Source organism: Amia ocellicauda, chromosome 8, assembly GCF_036373705.1.
Source record: "Amia ocellicauda isolate fAmiCal2 chromosome 8, fAmiCal2.hap1, whole genome shotgun sequence".
Classification (NCBI taxonomy): domain Eukaryota; kingdom Metazoa; phylum Chordata; class Actinopteri; order Amiiformes; family Amiidae; genus Amia; species Amia ocellicauda.
Genome location: NC_089857.1, coordinates 32,128,009 through 32,147,027, shown reverse-complemented (window position 1 = coordinate 32,147,027; position 19,019 = coordinate 32,128,009). Strand labels below are relative to the sequence as shown.

The following is a 19,019-nucleotide window of genomic DNA, read 5'->3' as shown; positions in this document are numbered from 1 at the left end:
TGCGTTTATAATTATTTAATGTACTGCATCAGACAGAGACCAATAAAGAAAATATATAACACGTTTTATTAAAACTGATACATTTAGATAGGAGTCTTTGAAGATTAGCAGTGAATTGAGAGAGAGAGAGAGAGAGAGAGAGAGAGGCAACACAAGACATTTTCCAATCATGAAACATAAAAGGAGCTTTAGCCAGTAGGATGCTAAAGTATATGGCAGTTCATCTTTAACTCTGTCCTCCTCCTGACAGCTGTAACCCAGGTATTGTTCACATAGCCACCAATTACACTTTTTGTAAATGTTATTGAGGTAAAACCCCCCAGGCTTGCTAACTGTCAACTGCTAAGGCCATTGTAATTATGCTCTTGTTTGAAAGGTGCCGTTTGCAAGGCTATCTGCAGCCGGAGTGTGACGTCACCCCCCGGGGGAGCCCTGCTTCCCTCTGCACTGCGCGCCACTGTCCCGCACTCAAACACAGGCTAGATAAGCGGCCTGCAATGAAACTGACGTTTCTCTGAACTCACGGAACTATTTTACTTTAATGCGTTCAATCAATAATAGACTACCAAACCTACTACGCCAAATAATAATAATAAAGGAACACTTTTTTCGGTTGTAGTAGCATCAGCACTATTCACCTCTTTGTATGCTTATAAAGGCTAGTATTAATATTGAGCTATAACATATAATCTGTGTAAACTATGGTTGTAAGGACGATATCTACCCTGCAGTAGTGCCAGAACATGTTATTATGTGATTAGGTTGATACACATTTCTTAAACTACAATTATTTATAAAATATATTTCAGACTTTGTTGACCATCGCAAAACAAATAAAATATTCATTTAAATAACTAAAATAAGATATTGGGTGTGTAATCTTTTGAATGTCAGTTCAAAACTCCAAATTCAAATGGGTTTACACAAAAGCGTGGAGACTTTTACTATTTACAACCAGTATTTCGCAGAGGATTGGGTATACCAGCAGAAGGACCCCCTTTTGTGTAGCTCTGGCAACCTCCAGAGGCGTGATCTGAAAAGAGAGGCAAGGAGCGCTGGCTAACCCGGGAAAAGCCCCCCCACCTACGTCACACTGGGAAATCTCCACCGCCAGCCACCAATGAGAAGTGCGCCTGCGGTGCTAAATAAACGCATGTGCTGCTTGCTTTCGGTATCACAGCTGAGCGCATCACTGTTAGTCCTGGCTCTCTCGCAAAAGCACAATGGTCGCGTTCAGTTTCTTGGACGGTGATGCGGTAACGAAGAAGTTGAGTCCGTGTAAAAGAAGCAGAAGACGGGATGTGTCTCCTGGAAAAGAGGACATCACACCCGAGGACAGGAGTGAAGCTGCGGTGGTCAGTCCTGCCATCATCCGAGCGCCGGTGAAGAGGCACAGATACGCGCGGCTCAGAAAGCAGAGGATCGAGTCCGTGCTTAACGACTCTGGGTTTCAGGAGGGGCTGTTAACCCCTGGGCCGAGCCCCTCTTCAGACTCGGCCTGTCACAGCCATGGGCTTGCAGAAGCACAGACTTCCCATCAGTGGATATTGGACTGGCAGACTTTCAAGGAATACGGAGAGACCTGTTACTGTATCCAAAAAAACAACGAGCAGAGGTTCCACCCAGTCAACTGCTTATCATTACAATCCCAAGTAAGTGCATTTGTTTCAAATAGAAAACACACAGAGTGCTACTTATTATTATTATTATTATTATTATTATTATTATTATTATTATTATTATTATTATTATTATTATAAACAAACAAACAAACTGATTCCCTAATTGTTCCTTCCAGGTAACTGCAGAAGCTCGATGCAAGCTGGTCAGCTGGCTGATCCCTGTCCACAGACATTTCAATCTGTCTTTTGAGTCCTGCTGTCTTGCAGTCAACATCATGGACCGCTTTCTCGCCACCACACCTGTGGCCTCAGACTGCTTCCAGCTGGTCGGAGTCACCTCCCTTCTGCTCGCTTGCAAACATGTAAGTGTCCATAAGTGAGGGAAACTTGAAAACAAAACAAAATGGGTTGGATGTAGCCTGAGAGGCTCATTTGTGGATTTTATATTTAAAAGTTGATGTATTCATAATATTAATGTTACATTAACCAATATACACATTAAAAAAGGGAAGTTGTGGCATATGACCCAATATATAATGAATAAAGATGGATAGACAAATCAATCAATCAAATAATACATATTGATAGTTAGCTATGGTGAAACAGGCACTACAAATCATTATTAAGAAAATCATATGAAATTAACAAAGCATTTAATAAGATAATCTCCTACACTTCTTCTTGAGATTCTAGAGAATTTGTAGATTTTATAGTAATACACAATAATACACAGTGACTGTTACTGCTAGTTATTATAATAATATCCAGTGGGAAGCCAGTTGTTTTAACTGTACTTTTTTATTGCTTTGCAGGTGGAGGTGTGCCCACCACGTATAAAGCAGCTTCTTGCCTTGTGCTGTGATGCCTTTACAAAAGATCAGATGTGCAATCTGGAGTGCATTATCCTGATCAGACTGAACTTCAGCTTGGCAGCTCCCACTACTGCCTTCTTCCTCGAACATTTCACCAATCAGAGATTAGAAAGAGGAGACGTGTTTAGCCAATGCACATCAGGCACTGGAAAATGTAAAAATCTGGCCAGAAAAATTGCAGAACTCAGTCTGGCAGATTATGCATTCAACAGGTACCCTCCTTCCCTTGTGGCAATCTGCTCAATTACTCTGGCCGACCACATGCTGGGTCTGCAATGCACAATAGACTTGGAACAAGATGGTTATCCCCTCAGCCTCACCATGGACTGCATTGAAAACCTGAGGCTTCTGGTCTCCCTGAATGAAGAAGTGTTACTGTCCATGGCTGAACTGTAAAGCAGCTGCACTTTAAAGTTATATTCATATCATAGAATTATGCACATTTTCAAAAATGTTACAGAAACATTAAAGTCCCCTCTTTTCATTTCAATCGATTTTTTTTATTATTGTTGTTGTTTTTGTTTTATTTATGTAAATAAATGTAATTTATGATGTTGTCTTTTTGGTAGGTCAGATATCTTTTGAATGAAGGAGAACAACTGTCAATCAGTGTTGAGCATATACACACTTCAGATATTTGCAATATGTGTGCTTATGTGTCAACATTTGTATTTATTTATAATATTTCATTCATAATTATGCACTGTTGTACACTAATAGTAAAGAATTTACACTTTATATATTTATAGTGCTCTTCAATAAACAGACAATTGCATATCCTCATTCTTGCTTTTGTATTATTATTATGGCTCATGTTTGCAGATAGGTACCAGTCTTGCCATTGGAATGAAGACATCTGTGTGTGTTTATCTGCTTCCATTCAATTTGCTACCTAGCCCAAACTTATAATTAAATCTATTAGTTGACAGTACTTGGTATACAAACTTACACTGTGTAGACAAAAGGAGATGATGACAGAGTTGAGTCACACTGACACACATTTAGAATCACATTCCCACATCAAAACATTCACACTTATTTTAAAAGTAAAGGAAAATATTTTTCCTAAGGAATACGTCTCTGCACAATGCATCGCCAACCTTGGTCCTGGAGAGTCAATGTGTCATCTGGTTTTCTTCCCAGTTGACTGCTGAATTATGTTAGTTGACTCTTAATGTTTAGTTGATGCTTAATCAAGTCAGCAGCTATTTACAGGTTTCTATATTTCTAATTTAAAGTTATCTATACATTGACATAGTGTTTCTGGATTCCTCTTGATTCACATTGACTTCCATTCATTTCTAAACAGAATGTAAACCCAAAACTATGAAACTATAACATTTTTAAATGGACTGTGTATTCCCCTCTAAGACAGTGCGCTACAGACATGATTGAAAGGAAAACAATATACTCTATTTGTTCTTATTTGTATACGTGACACATCAAGAAGTGTAGGGCAGGAATGAATGACAAGTGAGGAAGGACACAACATATAAGGAACCTAACTCCAGCATTACCCTTCAAACACTCTATAAAGAAAGTGCACACAAACACACGCACACACACACACAACTTGAATTGCACAATTAAGCTGTAATAGAGTCCCCTGCTGGTCATATAGACTTATGACATGCACAGTCTTCAAAACCCCTCAGACAAGTAGTTCTACCCAAAGTAACTTTGTATCATTCAATGCATTGCCTACCACTGTCTCATCAATCTGCCCTTTCCTCCTCCTCATCCTCCCCACTTGTTTTCTGCTTGCCATTTAATTCCCATACTTAATTCTTCATACTGGTTGCTTAGACCCATCTGTACTGTACTATCTCTGACACCTTCCAACCCCTCCTGCAGATCCCATGGTCTGTCTCTCTGCTTTGGAACCTATAATCTCTCATCACCAGTAATGTCTGACTTCACACTACCCACTGTGGGAAGATAATTTCTGAAGAACGCCTGATGCATTCTGAACTCTACACCTACACTATACAAGCACATTTCAGTACTGCATCACAATTGTTATTTTAGCTGTATCCTGTATTTGGCTTCACAATGCAACTATTTTATTGGTTGTTTGTTATTAAACCTCTGAACACTGTGTAACATTTTACAGTTCCTTGTACGTTTCTAATATTCTTCAGTTTTTGTGATTTCTGTGGATAAAGGTATCGGTCAAATAAATGAATAAAAATGTAATTAAGAAATAGCCAGCACTCACATGGCTGCGGATCTCAAGTCTATATGAGATAAACACCATGTAAGGATATGAGTGTGCTGGGAACAATTTGAACCATATATCAGATGAAAAGACAATACTCTGCAAGATGTGTAACACCGGTTGATTGCGCTGTGTGCAGTAAAACACTTAAGTCAGATTTCCAGATGACCCCAATGCTTTGTCCATACAGTACATATGCTAATATAGGCATTATACGATATTCATTGAAATAATAATCATCATCATCATCATTAACAACAATAACAACATAATAATCCATAATAGTTATTGGTAGTAGACTATACATATACATTTCAGTTATAATGAATCAAGCCGTTAACTGGCGCCACATTCATCAAAAGAGCGCAAATATGGTTGCACTGGGGCTAAACCTCAGAGCTGTGTCCTGTGGTCCCCAGCGGACAGTGAGGCTTATTGGACATTTAGCGCCTCTGCTGCGCACAGTCTGCTTCACTGAAGGCGCCACCTCTGGCGCTCAGTCTATTGTATTGAGAGAGGGAAAAAAAAAAAAAACTTTTACTTTCCACAACCTGCAGCATCTCCAGGGACGCCTGTCTACCTTGGAGACTTGTCACCAAGCACAGGGATTGGATAAAGAAAATGAACACATAACGGCATTTTTACTACGAAGTATAAGGGCAATATATATGCCAAAGTGCCATGTGTATGTTGATGCATTTCAATTCTGAAGAGTATTTCAAAGACTGCTGAAATACCTCTTATACTAAAATGCAAAATGAGAGGAAAGCATTTGGGAGACTTTGCCCAAACAGGTTGGTGGATTTGTCTTCTCGTTTTCGAGACCGAAAACAACCCAAAGATGACCATAGAAAGGTACAGTAGGCTATTTCTACGGGTATACTTTCGATATATATATATATATATATATATATATATATATATATATATAACCCTAATCCAAATTTCTTGCATTTACAGGAACATGCAAAAAACTCGACCACCAATCCTGCACTTTCCATTTACACTGAGGAGCCATCAAATATCGTAGATGAAGGTATCCGTTATTCTTTCTGTCCATTAATTTTAATCGCCTCTACACGTTTAATTTAAACAAGTTAAGTTTGACACACATATGTGTGATTGATCATTCATTATTTTAATCGTGTGGCTTGTTTGTTCTTGTAGCATTTGCAACGATTGCATGGCAAGACCTGGAAGAATGCGCATCTGTTTTGCAGCGGGAGAGCAATTCTATCCAGCAGCAGGTATTTATAACCTCACGTCGAATATCAGACTACAGATAATTAGTATGAAACTCATACACTTAAAAAGAGAAATCAGAAGCTTGTTTAAGCGATTTTGGAAAACCATTTCACACCCCGTTTATCTTATTTTGAATTCCTTAATTGAACCATTAATTGGACTAACAGAGCAATTGGGAATTCAATTAAGTAATTAAGAGCTCCGTTTAAACGAAAACCAGCAGGCGGGGGGCTCCAGGACCGCTTTGGGAACCACTGTTTTAAGAAGTTTAAATACACCTGTATAAAAATACAACTGTCATTTGCACATGGAAGCAGCCTATAACCTAAATGAATATAACACTTTTGTCAAATACGATATATATATATATATATACACACACACACACACACAGTTATTTCACATATGCATACAAATCTGACATTTTACAACAAAGCGTGAAGTTAACGAATTAGCAGCAGAAATTAAGTTAAATAAACAGCAACCAACATACAGCTGACTAAAGAACACATAGCATGGGAGGGAGAAGGAGGAGGTTCAGCAAACAATAGCGGCTACAGTTGCAGCAAAGGCCCTTTAAATCGCCTTATCTCCACGTGTTTTGGAAACGGACAACCTGTTACTAACCAGAGCTGGAGCTGCACTGCAAGCGGCGCTCAGCGGTGCGTAACGCAACACCGAGAGCATGCGTGGACAGTCTGCGCATCCACGAATTGAATCTTCTTCTCAGACCATTTGTTTGAGGGAGAATACATGAAAGATTTATTTGTATTTTTAGGCTATAGGTGCTTGCGATAATTACTATCACTGTGCAAGGTAAATACAGATACATTGTAGCAGTTTTGAGGTATGCATGTTTTACAAAGTTCTTTACGCGAGATTACCCATTTTAAGTGTTAGCACATTTTCAGATTTGGACCAGAAAACAGATATTCATATGACATTTGCATATACAAAGCATATGCAGACGATTGAATGAATGAATGAATGAATATTGTTTTTATGCAGTAACGCTTTACCACAATGCACACCAATTCTTAACGAATGAATGCATGCACCCCACAGGAATAACATCTGAAAGCCTCATGCACTTCCACTGATTTCTGATGTGGGTCACATAAACCCTAAACCCACACGTAGACTGTATTCCTACCCCTAAAGTAAGATATCAGGGCGCAATGTTTGAGCACTAGTTTTGGTTATGGTTGCATAGTCAGATAAATGATCCTGCACGAAAACATACGTTACTGTCAATGTGGAAAGGAAATACAATAAAACAGTTTGCCTGATTCAGTAACGCAGGGTGTGGTGCTCGCCGGTGCCCAAGAATCAACAGTAGAGGTGCTCAGGTTAATCTGTCCATGTTTGCATTGTCCTGTATCGGAATGCGCACGACTGGCGCTGTGGTTGGTGTGTGTGGGGAGCCTATAGGATAACAGGAGTGCTGATGTATAGAGGCAATGCAGTCTGGCGAGTGCCAGTTTGAACAACGCGTGTCAACTGCGCACCGGACCTCAGGTGTCTGTATTTAAATGCAAATCTAAACAGTCGACTATCACAGACTTCAGCTTCAAGTCGCACTCACATTCAAATAGGATATCGACTATTTGTGAACCAGGCACGGTGAAGCAATTAACATGGCAATCCAGACTTGCAATTACGCACAATTTCCATCTTGGGCATATGAATTCCAGGTATGAATTAGTAACTAAAACTTCAAAATAGGATATGAAGTTATACATGTTTGCATACACTATAGCCTACCATACTACATACATATCTAAATGTGTTCCTTCTCTCTTAAAAAATAATAATATACAGATATCAAATGGAGATTATGACCTTCAAGATTTTGGGGATGCTGTTGGAAATTTTAATGCCGGTGAGTAAATTAAAAACATTACGTATTGTTTTCTTCTTCTTGCTTATATCTATATATCATATATAATCGCTGCTTATATCTTCAGATTTTATTGCGTGAGATTATTTTTACTTCCATGATGTACAATAATCATCCTGGGAAAAATCCCTTATACTTGCAAATTGCACCACTGCACAACTCTTTAAGTTACAGGGGAGAAAAGCACTATATTATTGATACGATTATGCATGCATTCCTGACAGCTCTATTTCTCCACAGATCACCCAGCATTAATGCAGCCCTGCCTCGATGCAGTTAGCCTGCAACTGTCCAACTGTGAGGTTTCTGACTTTGAGACATGTATCATGTCACCCATCCCCATACTGCAGGACCACAGCCTGCTCAGGAGTATGTCTTACAGCCCCCCTCTCCACCCTCTCCACGAACAGCAGTCTCCCCAGGCTGAGCAATACTGGAAGGACATGGCTGATCACAATCAAAAGGCTCTAGGGGATGCCCTGGAAGCTAACAATCAGGTTAGAGGCACAGATCCCACTGTGTAATGCTTGCCACTCAAACTGATTATTCCAATATATTTTGTAGATAAATTGAAGTTGTCATAAATAAAGGCACTAAATTCACTGGCTATAGAAGATGCCCAGTGTGTGTTTCTAGTTTGTAATATTTTATTTAGCTGATGTCATCTGGGTTCAGTTTATGTTTGCTTTTTGCCACTTTTTAAATTATTATTACTATTGTTATACAGTTAGCTCATCTGTTATTCTAATAATACACCCATAACTATATGACTGTGCAATTGTATGTGATGAGTAATATTTTTGATTTTTATGTTCATGTTCTATAGCTCCATGTCACATTGAACAGAAAGCAAGAGGAGATAGCAACCCTGCAAGAAAGAAACGTCCAACTGAAGGAACTTGCAAACCAAGCAAAACATTTGGCCTCAGTACTTGATGTATGTACATTCAATTTGAGCTCTTGGTTACATGCACCTTTATCCTGGCAAACATTGAATTAATTCAGAGTTAGAGCCTGCCAACAATAAGATCAATAGAACCTTTCAAAACCTTGCTTAACTTTTATTGCAACCTAAATCAGTTTTCTGACATCCCCAGATGATTCACTTCGTTGTTGTCTGAAAGTACTGACCCCTGGGAGATTTGATTGTATGTGCATTTTCAACAGTGTACAGTAGGGGGTAATGTTCTTCCAATAGAGCATCTGCAAAAATGAAACTGCACGTTACACTGTGTGGCTAAATCTGGTCTCTTTCTTGTTACTGTAGAAGCTGATGACACAGACTAATCGCACAGATCAACCCACTGCAGAACCATTCCAGCTGAAGAGTGGCATTAAAAGACGACGGCTAGAGGATTTATACGAGCCTATTCCAGACTGTACTGAGGTGGATAACATCCTGAAAGACATCACGGACAAATGCAATGCCGTTTTGCACAGGGACTCAAAGCACCCTAAATTGCAGCAAGAGACTGGACATGTCAACTACAGTCAGGAAACCGAAAAGATAAACATGTATGGTGCCTTCAATGGATTACAGACCTGTACAACACGGAACTCCATCGCTGTAGAGAGCAGCGACATGGATGAAGGGATGTGCTTCAAAACATCCATTAGAGACCATTGTACAATCAGAACTGTGGCTTTTCCCCAAGGAAACGCATTCACCACAAGGAGTCCAAGCGGGGACTATAAGTTCCGATGGGTTCCAAGTTAGACCAGCCTCTCAGCTAACTACACTGGCCACAGTCTTCATTGCAGACCTAAAAATGTATTCTATGCATATCTTTTGCACTGCCGCACTTAAAGCCTGTTTTTAAACAACAGTTTGTACCTTATGTATGCAACTACTTTAGATGCTACCCAGAAGATTTTTTTTTTTTTTTTACTGTAAATATACATGGAAACTAAGTGCTGCACATACACACACATTTCCCTCAAATCTACACAATGTATTAATATTTCTGCCTACTGTGATTTTTAATGACCATGGCCCACTCCACAATTATTTGTAGAATATTTATTGAATTGAAATGAATGCTGCTGGATAGGCATTGACCTCAATGTTTTTTACATGCTGTTAAATAATGTTATATCATGTATTTGATTATTTGTACTTATTTTATTTTATTTTTATTTTTTTAAGAATTATGTTTTGTGAAATGAATAATTAGACATCAATTTGATTTTATAATAAATAAATAAAAAATAAAAAATATCTTTATATTGTATTTACAGATATGCAATTTTATAGTTGTGTTTTGGGGTTTGCCTATGGTGTCAACCTGAGAGACCATGTCTTGGTGGGGCAGTACTTTTTCATGATAAGTGCAGGGAAGACAACAATCCATAATTACACATGGAGGCTACATTACTGATTTGATCGGAGACGCTACAATGTTTTCTCCAGATTCCCAAATTATTGTTTGTGTTCGTTCTGGAAAAAAACAACCATTGCAATAAAACACTTGAACAAATTACATTTAATCTTAAGAATGATCAACAAGTGGCTTCTATTAATTTTCTTCACTGCTTTAACACTATTAGATACTGAATGAATAATGTTAGTGGTCACTTATTTGTGAATATTGTACCTTTTAGTGTCACAATTCTTGTTTGATGTGAATCCACAATTTATTACATACCAGAAGTACACTGAACATGTCAACACAAAACCTAATCCTTCTACCACTATGCCTTTTAAAATGAATGCCTAAATCTCCTTGTGACATGTCATCATGTTATAATACACATTGGATCAGATATTTGCTTTGTTTCATCAGACAAATTAGACTACTATAAAAATCCTAAATTGTAATTTGCACAGGTCTTGCATTTCTTTTAATGAACACATCCTTGTACATGGAGCAATTAAGCATTTACCCAGTGTTGTTAACGGTTATGTTGGCAGACACGTACAAAGTGGATATGTTAGATTTAGTGGTCTGGCTCTCAGGTTTAAAGTGTAAATAAATCACCTGTAGCACATTTCATGTCACCCTAAAACAGTGGTGGGCAGCCTAAATTGATCAGTGGTTCACAAGTCCAGGTGTCAAAAAACTGCCTGGGTCGCACGTCCCCGTTCAACACAATAACAAGCCACAAATGCTACATTTTAATTAAAAAACAGCAATATAATGCAATACATACATGTCAACAATGTCTTAAGGGAGTAACACATTGATACAAAATAAGCATTTGTCATAAATATACTACTTTGTTCTTAAGTTTGTTAATTTTGGGGGGTTGGGGGTGTGGTTGTGGACCGCAAGTGGATGCACTATGGGCCGCATGCAGCCCGTGGGCCGCAGGTTGCCCACCACTGCCCTAAAACAATAGCTTGAGCGGGCAGGAAAAATGACAACAGTTTGTTTGAGGTCAACAGTTCCAGAGGCATGCAGAAACTACAGTATAGACTTCTCCCCTACACCTGTTCAAACTCTCTATACTAAGCCCTGTTTATTTTTCACTGTTTGCCTTTTTCAGTTGAAAACAAGTAACCAGTGAAATTAGAATTCATAAATGTCAGCGTTTATTCATTCAATTTGAAGCATTTAATTAACAAGGGCTGTTTGCTGAGGCTTTAGCATAGGGAAGAGATAAGGTCATAATAAAAAACAAGTTAATCTTCTTGATATGGCATACAGTTTAATATCACATGAATGTTACTGAACGCCTGAGTCACACCACACTCTTGAAGCACCCACGATCAATCATGTCCTTTCAATCACATTAGTGCTGGAAATAGCAAGACTAAGGATTTAACATGTCAGACTAGGGCGAAAAGGAGGACAAATCATGAAAAAAATGTACTAAACAAGAAGCTAGAAACAGATCAGTGACACAGTGGCACCCAACATCAATTTTCCTGCTTTGTCAACGTGACAGAATTCCAAATATGTTTAAAGATGTAAACACAGATATCAAACCAGTACTGTAAGTGGACTTCACATTTCATTATCCTCATTCTCAGCTGTGTTATGCTTCTAGGAATTGTAGAATATACTGGGCTAACATTAAAAAAAAGGTGTGGTGAAATGTAAAGTTGAAAGGTAGCAACATATTTTTAAATCAGTGATTTTGAACTTGAAAGCCACTGTGAACAAAAAGACAGTTTTCATGTTAATTCATCAATTCTGATTTAAAAAATGTAATGAAGAAAGCAAAGTCTGACACAGTGTGAAACCTACCACGGTTTTATAACTCCATTAGATTACTGTGCCCAGTTATAGACGCCCTAGCAAAAAACACTTTACTGCTGTGTTGGAAAGAGTTAAATTAAAAGTGATATTTGGAAAAAGCAAAATCACATTATGACTTTGGTCAAAAACCTATTAATTGTGTTCTGTGTTTGTTGTGATTGTTCTGTGGAGTTGTTGGGACCCTTTTCATTTCATGACTGTGACTTTTGTGACATCCATTGATCTTGGTTTGATCTGCCATTTGGCAGATGACCGTTCTCATTGCATATGCCTCCTACATAGAGTGCATTACAACAATTTTAAAAGGGGATTGTTTCCCCTAGAATAATGAGTTCACTGAGGAGACTGGAATGGGTTTGGATGTGTCTAATATTAATTTTATTTTTACTTAAAAGCATTCAATTATGTCATTTCAAGACAAAGAATAGCTACAAAACCTGAGCCAAAGTCAAGATGATAACATTTCCCATGTTCTTTTCTTTCATCTACTGATTTCAGCATGTTTATGGATCAGAGTGCCAGTTCTATATTGATGTATTTTTATAGCCAGGGTAACTATAAAAGTACTTTTCTGCAAGCCATTGAATCTCAATGCCTCACTGGGCCTCCAAGCAGAGTTTTCTAAAATCATGAATGACATTTTCCTAACATTTCTTGAAACAAGTCTGGTATGTAACCATCTGCATACATATGTTAATATATATGTTATGTATATATGTATGGCCTGTGTGTTCAAATCGACAGAATGCTTCACTTCTAAAATAATACAGACAAAGAAGGCCACACCTGAAGTGTGCATGCCAGCTATGGATTATCTGGGTAAATGTGCTCTCTGTTAAACATTACATAACAAATATATTTATCTTAATTCTCGTAGTAATATCAAATTGTCAGTGACACACAGTGATAGAATGTAACCAGATGCAAGAAAGGTGAATGTGAAAAGTACAAGTACTAGGGTCTTTTAGAGTTTATTAGCTCTACATTCAATAATTCAAATTGAAATATGGAAAAACTGCAGCTCTGAGGATTCCGTCTTATAGATTTCTACTACTTTGCCAGACATTTTTTTAAAGTTAAAAAACAACACGTCTGCAGTTTCTTTCACTATATCTATGAAAGTAGTTTAATGTTTAACATTGTCTTCTTCTAGTTTACATTTTATGAAATTATATATTTTCTGCATCTGTGAGTTCTCTGTAGACAGAATTTCTAGCTAATAACTAGTTAAGAGCCCCTGCTTTCATTATTATGATAATGATGATTATTATTGATAATAATATCAATAATAATAATAACAACAAAAATTACAATATCATAATGGTCATCAATGTGTAAAAGCTATTTATACATTAGAAAGCCCTGTTTTAATGTGTGTAGATGTAGCTCCCTCCAGTAGTCAACACGAAGCACGAGGTCTTGGTTAAAAAACGGGGTTTTATTTCAACAACATATCATGTCAACCCGTGAGAACTGGGTTGAAAGAGAGAAAAAAAATAAAAGGAAATTATAAATACAATGCATGTATGTATGTCTTGAATACAGTTTGTGCCGTTATAGTTACACACTAGTTAACACAAGCTATGCACATGAAATATATCACAGACAACTGGATACAAAAGAAACATACCTCGTAGGCTGCTTCCTACTTAGGAGGGGCTAAATCTCAAAAGCCTTCTTCCTTGTCTTCTTTACTCGGATAATATACATTTAGATATCTTTATATTCTTAATATTTACTTAGCTCGGAGAGCTCTTGCGATGCTATGTTTTAGCTCTACACTTTAGATGTTGTGCCCCCTTTAATTACGTGCGGAACACAAGGATGGCGCTAATTAGTTCCGCCTCTACGATATCCTATTAATTTTAGGTAGGAACCAAAAAAATAGTCACAAACTTAACTAAAGCTGAGAGGCAGTTACACTCCCACCAAATCACAAGTGATTTCTCAGAACAGCTTGGAGACACACATACTGCATATAAACTGCACATAATATTAATTTCAAAGTACTAACTATTTACTTATTATCTTAACTTAAGAACTAGTTGAAAGAGTGACTAGAGGATGCTGGAGTCTTCAGTCTGCTTCCAACAATGTAACTGTCTTATGGATGGGCCTCTCCAAATGAACAGGTTTAGAGATGCGCTTTCCTCTTCCATCCAGAGTTGAATCGCCGATAAGCAACTTGAGCCTTCTCACTCTTCCGTCCTTTCCTGGGTACACTTCAATAACCTTTGCTAACTTCCACTGGTTTCGTGGTGTAGCATCATCTTGCAAAATGACAATATCATTGACCTTAGCGTTTCTGCGGTCTTTGGTCCACTTCTGTCTCTGTTGGAGATTGAGGAGGTATTCCTTTTTCCACCGTGTCCAAAAGTTGTTGGCTAAGAGTTGAACTCTGCGCCATCTTTTACGGAGGTACAGATCTTCCCTGACGAACTTTCCAGGAGGTGGAGAGATGATCGTGGATTTCATGGTCAGGATGTGATTTGGTGTCAAGGGCTCTGGACAGGATGGATCGTTCAGATGATCAGTGGTCAGAGGTCTGCTATTTACAACCGCCATAACTTCATATAGGAACGTTCGTAGTGAGGAGCAGTCAAGTTGTCTGGCTGACTGTTCTAGAATGGACGTCAAGACACTTCTGATAGTGCGAATTTGTCTTTCCCAGACGCCACCCATATGACTTGAAGCTGGGGTGTTCATGATGAACTCACATCTCAGTTCTTTGAGTTCCTCTTGATCCATCTCCTTTAATGCTTGAATGAACTCACGCCTGGCACCAACAAAGTTTGTCCCTTGATCACACCTTATTTGCCGTACTGTTCCACGAATAGCGATGCATGAACGCAGAGCGTTAATGAAGGCATCTGTGGTCAAGTCGTCGAGCATTTCAATATGCACTGCTCTGGAACACATGCAGGTAAGTAAGAGTCCATAACGCTTTAACTCTTTTCTTCCTTCCTTGATGTGGAATGGCCCGAAGCAGTCCATCCCGCAGTAAGTAAATGGAGGGGTTGTTTCCATTCGATCTTCCGGGAGATTTGCCATCCTTTGTTGTTCTGTGCATCTTCTGAACTTCCTGCACGTTGTGCATTTGTAAATATGGGATGACACTGCCCTGCTGCATCCCAGGATCCATATACCATTGGATCGGATCTCATTTATGGTCATTCCCCGTCCCTGATGGTGCACTCTCTCGTGATAGTGCTTGACGAGTAATGCCGACACGTGACTGTCTCTAGGGAGAACAGCTGGATGCTTCACATGTGGATGAAGAGCAGCATGAGTTAAGCGGCCTCCGACTCTGAGGATACCTTGGTCATCCAGGAATGGACCCAACTTGTGTAACTTGTTGGCCTTGTCTTTGATTTGTGAGTTCTTATGACACTGGATGCCCTGTATTTCTTGAGAGAGGGTTGCTTGTTGGACCATCTTGATTATGCTGAGCTCTGCATCTCTCCTTTCCTCTAAACTGGTGCTTTCCCAGGACCTTGGCCTGAGGCCTTTCGCTTCCCTTGCACGCCGCTTTAGTCTGGCTATAGCTTTCACCATTCTTGACCAGTCAGAGAACTTTCGTAGACAATCTAACAGTGACCTTATTTCCTTTGCCAGGGTGTCATGAGCCTGGGCCTTCTTGATCTCTGGATCACTACTTGCAATCTCTCCCACCTTGACTACTTCGCTGGTCAGCTCTTTCTGCCAAAGAAAGCTTGGACCCGTGAACCAGTTGGAAGCTACAAGTTGTTTTGCTGCAAGACCTCTTGAGGCATGATCTGCTGGATTCTCTTCGGAAGCCACATACCTCCATTGCGCAGACTCCGTACTTTGCTTGATGCGTTCCACACGGTTTGCCACGAACACATGAAATCTCCTGGCCTCGTTACTGATGTATCCGAGGACAACCTTTGAATCGGTCCAGAAGAATTCCTGTAGGCAATCTATCTCCAGTTCCCTTTTGAGCATGTCACTGGTGCGGACGGCTACGACTGCTGCTGACAGCTCAAGTCTTGGTATGGTGGTAACCTTAGCAGGGGCTACTCTTGACTTCCCCATTACCAAAGAGCAGTGGACTTCACCTGATGCACTGACTGCTCTGAGGTACGAACACTCGCCATAACCTGACACGCTGGCATCAGAGAAATGATGGAGCTCGTAGCTCTGAACCTTAAAGTTTAATGGAATGTAGCATCTCTGAATCTTTACACCAGCCAGGTTTTGCAGGTCTTGGAGCCAAAACTCCCACAGGGGTCGAAGATCATCAGGTAAGATGTCATCCCAACTGAGCTTGTTATGACACATCTGCTGCAGAATCTGTTTTCCCACCAGGATGAACGGTGCCACAAATCCGAGTGGATCGTATACTGAAGCGACAGTGGATAAAACTCCTCTTCGGGTAAGTGGATTTTCTTTCACAATCACTCTGAACTGGAACTCGTCAGAAGCCACGCACCACTGTATGCCAAGTGCTCTTTCCACGTGTAGCTCTCCCAGGGCCATGTCCAGGTCTTGGGCAGCTTTTGCACATTCTTCTTTGGGGATTGAGGCTAGGACTTTCTTGCTGTTGGAAATGAACTTGTGCAGCCTGAGTTTGCCTTTGTTGCAGAGCTCTCTTGCCTCCTTCACTAACTGAATAGCTTGGCTTTCAGACGCTAAGCTTGACAAGCCGTCATCAACGTAAAAGTTCTTCTGAATGAACTTGATGGTGGCTTCACTGAAGTGTCCGTGTCCTTCGGCTGCGAGGTGCTTGAGTCTATAGTTAGCGCAGCCAGGTGATGAAGCAGCGCCAAACAAGTGGACCTTCATCCGGTAGATGGATGGTTTGGCTTCAAGATTTCCATTCTCCCACCACAGGAATCTTAGGTAATCTTGGTCTTCTGCTTTAACGTGGAACTGGTGGAACATGCGTTCAATGTCACACATGATTGCCACTGGACCTTTCCGGAAACGACACAGAACTCCCACCAAGGTGTTTGTCAGCTCTGGACCGGTCAGGAGATGGTCGTTTAAGGATGTCTCTTGAAATCTCGCCGAACAATCGAAGACAACACGTATCTTCCCAGGCTTTTGGGGATGATACACCCCATGGTGTGGGATGTACCATGCTGGAGCTTTATTGAGGTCTACTTCTGGGACCCTTTCTGCATCTCCACGTGTTATGATCTCATCCATGAAGGTCTTGTAGTCTTTGTAGTACTGTTTGTTTCTTTTCAGCTTCCGTTCTAGGCATCTGAGACGGTGGATGGCGCACACCATGTTATCTGGTAAGTTGGGAATTTCATTCTTGAATGGCAGTGGCATCTCATAATGACCATTGTCCTTGAGCCTGATGCCTCTTTCCATCTTTGACAGGAATCGGAGATCCTCTTGAGAGATGTGACTGTCCTCCAAAGACCTTTCGACAAAGTCCGATTCCAGCACCTTGATGACATCTGCAGGTGAGACTACCTCTTTGACTTGAGTTCTACAGACATAGTGAACTTCGCTTGTGAGGTTTGAAGAGGACTGAAGACCAGGCATCACTTGCCTCACGATGACCTGGTGACTTATTCCAATTTCATCTCCATAGTCAAGACATGGGTTGCCATAGCCAACTACGCTCCAGCCCAGGTCTGTTCTCTGAGCAAAGGGCTGATTTTCTTTACCAGGCACCACTTGCCTTGGGACAAGAGCTTGAGGACAGTTGTAGCCGATTAGCAGGCCCACGTCGCAGCTTTGTTGAGGAGCAATCTCGTCTGCGACGTGTTCCAGATGAGGCCATGCCTTTGCAGTCTCTGGTGTGGGAATATGATCTCTGTTTGCAGGGATGAATTCTCTTGAGTAGGTCACTGGCAGAGGAATTATCTTGTCTGAGTAGAATCCTCTCACTTGTAGTCCAGTCAGTTTCCGACAGGACACAACTGTGTTTCTTGAAGCCATTGTGGAGAGCTTTAGCTGAACTGGTTCCTTCTTTGTGTGAAGAGTCTTTGCCGTTTCTTCCAGGATGAATGTCGTGTCGCTCTGTGTATCGAGGAGTGCATACACAAGAACTTCACGATCTGGCTCACTTGTGACTGACAACCACACTGGAATGACTGTGGATGTATGAGTGTCTTTAACATTCTGTAAAACTCTGTTGGATGTTGACTCACGTGATGATCTTGCTGCCCTATCTTGTGGCCGCTCTATTTTCCTTTCCCTTGACTTGCCACTGTTCCCTGCTCCACTAAGCCGTGTTGACATCCTTTCTTCTTTGGTGCGATTATCATGGAGGCAAGCTGGATGTCTTTTTTCACACATATCGCAGATCTCTCTGTTTTCACAGTCCTTCGAGCGATGGCCAAACTTCAGACAGCCGAAACACAATTTCTTCTCTTGAACAAACTTGACTCGCTCTGAAATAGTCTCATCCATAAATTTGCGACACTTGTGTAGACTGTGACCTGCCTTCTCACAGAAGACACAGCTTGTGGTAACAGCTTTCTCGTCTGAGTTGGTTGCCAATACCTTTGCTCCATGACCTCTTGTCTTTGAAACCTTGATCTTCTCATTTTCACTTGGTTTTAGAGCGTGGAGGGACGTTATTGGGTTACAGGCGATTTTGGCTTCACGTGTGAGAAACTTGACGAACTGGCTAAAGCTTGGGAACGTGTGACTTTGTTCTTCCACTTCTATCACCTTCCTATTCCATCTTGAGGTCAGCCAGTCTGGAAGTTTAGAGAGTATTTTCTGATTTTCGTTGCAGTCGTTGAGTACTTCAAGACCTCTGATCTGAGACATGGCCGCCTCACAGCTGCGAAGGAAGTCAGCGAGTTCTTGAAGTTCCACACTCCCCTTAGAGTTTATTTTGGGCCACGTATCAAGCTTATCTCTGAAGGCCTTGGCGATAAGGAATGGATTGCCGTATCTCTCTTCTAGGATGGTCCACGCTGCACAATAAGCTGACTCTGTGCCTAGCAAGAAGTAGCTTTCAATGGCCTT

The 19,019-nt window shown here is 40.3% G+C and overlaps 2 protein-coding genes across 2 annotated transcripts; both read left to right on the top strand.

The window, feature by feature from the left end:
• The first annotated feature begins 1,160 nt into the window (after nucleotides 1-1,160).
• Nucleotides 1,161-3,253, top strand: ccno (cyclin O). Its single transcript, XM_066711061.1, has 3 exons — nucleotides 1,161-1,652; nucleotides 1,799-1,984; nucleotides 2,435-3,253. The coding sequence occupies exons 1-3, from the start codon at nucleotides 1,224-1,226 to the stop codon at nucleotides 2,888-2,890; spliced, it is 1,071 nt and encodes a 356-aa protein (XP_066567158.1). The 5' UTR covers nucleotides 1,161-1,223; the 3' UTR covers nucleotides 2,891-3,253.
• A 2,114-nt stretch (nucleotides 3,254-5,367) lies between these two features.
• On the top strand, nucleotides 5,368-10,286 carry mcidas (multiciliate differentiation and DNA synthesis associated cell cycle protein). The gene is made up of 7 exons (XM_066711725.1): nucleotides 5,368-5,567; nucleotides 5,673-5,748; nucleotides 5,880-5,959; nucleotides 7,779-7,839; nucleotides 8,098-8,354; nucleotides 8,684-8,794; nucleotides 9,125-10,286. Exons 1-7 carry the CDS (start codon nucleotides 5,463-5,465, stop codon nucleotides 9,572-9,574), a joined length of 1,140 nt encoding a protein of 379 aa, XP_066567822.1. The 5' UTR covers nucleotides 5,368-5,462; the 3' UTR covers nucleotides 9,575-10,286.
• The last annotated feature ends 8,733 nt before the right edge of the window (nucleotides 10,287-19,019 follow it).

Bases quoted from the DNA above. Each gene is read 5' to 3' on its own strand.
- ccno (XM_066711061.1), top strand. From the start codon at position 1,224: ATGGTCGCGTTCAGTTTCTTGGACGGTGATGCGGTAACGAAGAAGTTG. The intron at 1,653-1,798 runs GTAAGTGCATTT...TGTTCCTTCCAG, and splicing joins GCTTATCATTACAATCCCAA to GTAACTGCAGAAGCTCGATG. The intron at 1,985-2,434 runs GTAAGTGTCCAT...ATTGCTTTGCAG, and splicing joins TTCTGCTCGCTTGCAAACAT to GTGGAGGTGTGCCCACCACG.
- mcidas (XM_066711725.1), top strand. From the start codon at position 5,463: ATGCAAAATGAGAGGAAAGCATTTGGGAGACTTTGCCCAAACAGGTTG. The intron at 5,960-7,778 runs GTATTTATAACC...AATAATATACAG, and splicing joins GCAATTCTATCCAGCAGCAG to ATATCAAATGGAGATTATGA. The intron at 8,355-8,683 runs GTTAGAGGCACA...CATGTTCTATAG, and splicing joins CCCTGGAAGCTAACAATCAG to CTCCATGTCACATTGAACAG.